Raw genomic sequence first — 1,729 nt, 5'->3', positions numbered from 1 at the left:
CATGCAAAGCAGAACACAGCTAAATGTATCAAAAGTATGTCTATGTAATATTAGAATTTTCTGAGACAATGAATTTTGGTTTTTCTTTTTCTTTTTTACCAGTAAGAGGTTTTTATTTAAAATAATTATTGGACAAAAAAAATCTCAATATATCGCCTTGCTTACAGTATCGCAGTATATCGAGATATATCGTATCGTGACCCCTCTGTCATGATGTGTATCGTATCGCCAAATTCTTGCCAAAACACAGCACTAGTGGCTGCCATCTTGAATGAGGTCGGCTCTGAAATTTGATCATTATTATGTGTTTGCTGGTTCCTGAGACACACCGAGTTGGACAAAAACAAATAGTCTCCACCTTCAGTGGTGGACATGAACTGTATGTTTGCTGACATGTTCTCAATGTTCAGTTTTCAATGTTTAGAAACGTTCTTTGTCTCTTCCAGCACCACCGACTGGCCTTTAAGCTTTCTTGATCACATGGATGTATTGTCCGTCAAAGTGCCGGTGTCCAGCTCTGTGTCCCCTCCCTCTGGACCTGCTCGAGACATTCTGGAGACATCTGGAGACACACGGATCCTCCTGTCTAACAGCACTGTGGGCTTCGGTGTGAGCGACACGGACACATCGTTCCAGCCTCTGCTGGGCCACGACAGCCTGATGTCTGAGAGGGACAGCCAGGCTGATCCAGACGCTTCGGACACGCCCCCCCACTCCTTCGAAATCTGCCCCCTGCGCGGGCCCAGCGACTGCACCTCCTCCTCCTTCGACATCGTGTTCGAGGACTCTGGTTGTGATCGAGATGCCGACGCCGACACAGCCTCTGAGGGCAGCGCAGCCGGTCCCACCACGCTAACGGAGAAGAACAGTCTGTCCTCCTCACCTGTCAGACGACAGGAACCCGTCGCACCATCCTCCTCCATGAATCCTGGACCAACCTCATTTACTCTGGCTATTCCAACAACTCCTCCAACCGTCCGCGTCCAGCCTTTCCCTAAGGTGCTTTTTTATGATTAAGCTTTCATCACAGCTACAAATAAATCTGAAATAGGTTTTATGTATTTTTATTTATTTTGGAAACAAAATGTTTATTTGTTAAGTTTCAAATTTTGTTAACAGTGATGTGTGGAAGWCTTCTTTATTCCACACAACGCTACCTTGACCCTTACTCTTGTCCTTCAACATCTTGAAATCTTTTGATAATAATTTGATCTGATGATGATGGGAAATTTGAAATCTTCCCATTTTTCTGTTCAGGAACATTATTCTGAAATTGTTTTATTATTTTTAGCAGAGGTCTATAAAGTACTTGAAAACAATAACTAAGTAAAAGTAAAAATACATGAACAGAAATTGACTTTGGTAAAAAAATAAATTTCACTGATGAGAAAACTACTACAAGCAAAAGTCATAAAACTGTTCACAAAAATTGGTAAAGTAAAAGTACTTTTTACACACTCTCTAAGAAATAAACTGTTGAATTTACTGAACCAAACAGGTTCCACTAAGCCAGGTTGAGTAAATTAAKCAACATATTTATATTCTTTGCTCARTTTACTCAGCTGGGCTTAGTGGAGCCATTTGACAGGATTTTGTTGAGTAAATTCAACACTTCATTTATTAGAGTGCAGAAACATCATCTTTCATGATGAGTTTGAACATAATTAATTTTGTAACGAGTACCGATAACTATGTGTTTAATTTTAAAGTACAGAAGTAAAAGTAACAT

General features: G+C 40.4%; 1 protein-coding gene across 1 annotated transcript in view; it reads left to right on the top strand.

Moving 5' to 3' along the window:
- Positions 1–1,729, top strand: part of eif2ak3 (eukaryotic translation initiation factor 2-alpha kinase 3) — a 48,459-nt gene that overhangs the window by 38,881 nt on the left and 7,849 nt on the right. Inside the window, exon 13 of the mRNA XM_014017076.1 lies at positions 447–999. Coding sequence (XP_013872530.1) covers positions 447–999 — 553 coding nt within the window. The remainder of the gene's footprint in view (positions 1–446; positions 1,000–1,729) is intronic.

The sequence above is a fragment of the Austrofundulus limnaeus genome, unplaced genomic scaffold, assembly GCF_001266775.1.
Source record: "Austrofundulus limnaeus strain Quisiro unplaced genomic scaffold, Austrofundulus_limnaeus-1.0 Scaffold160, whole genome shotgun sequence".
NCBI classification, from domain to species: domain Eukaryota; kingdom Metazoa; phylum Chordata; class Actinopteri; order Cyprinodontiformes; family Rivulidae; genus Austrofundulus; species Austrofundulus limnaeus.
This window is presented reverse-complemented; position numbering and strand designations above follow the sequence as displayed.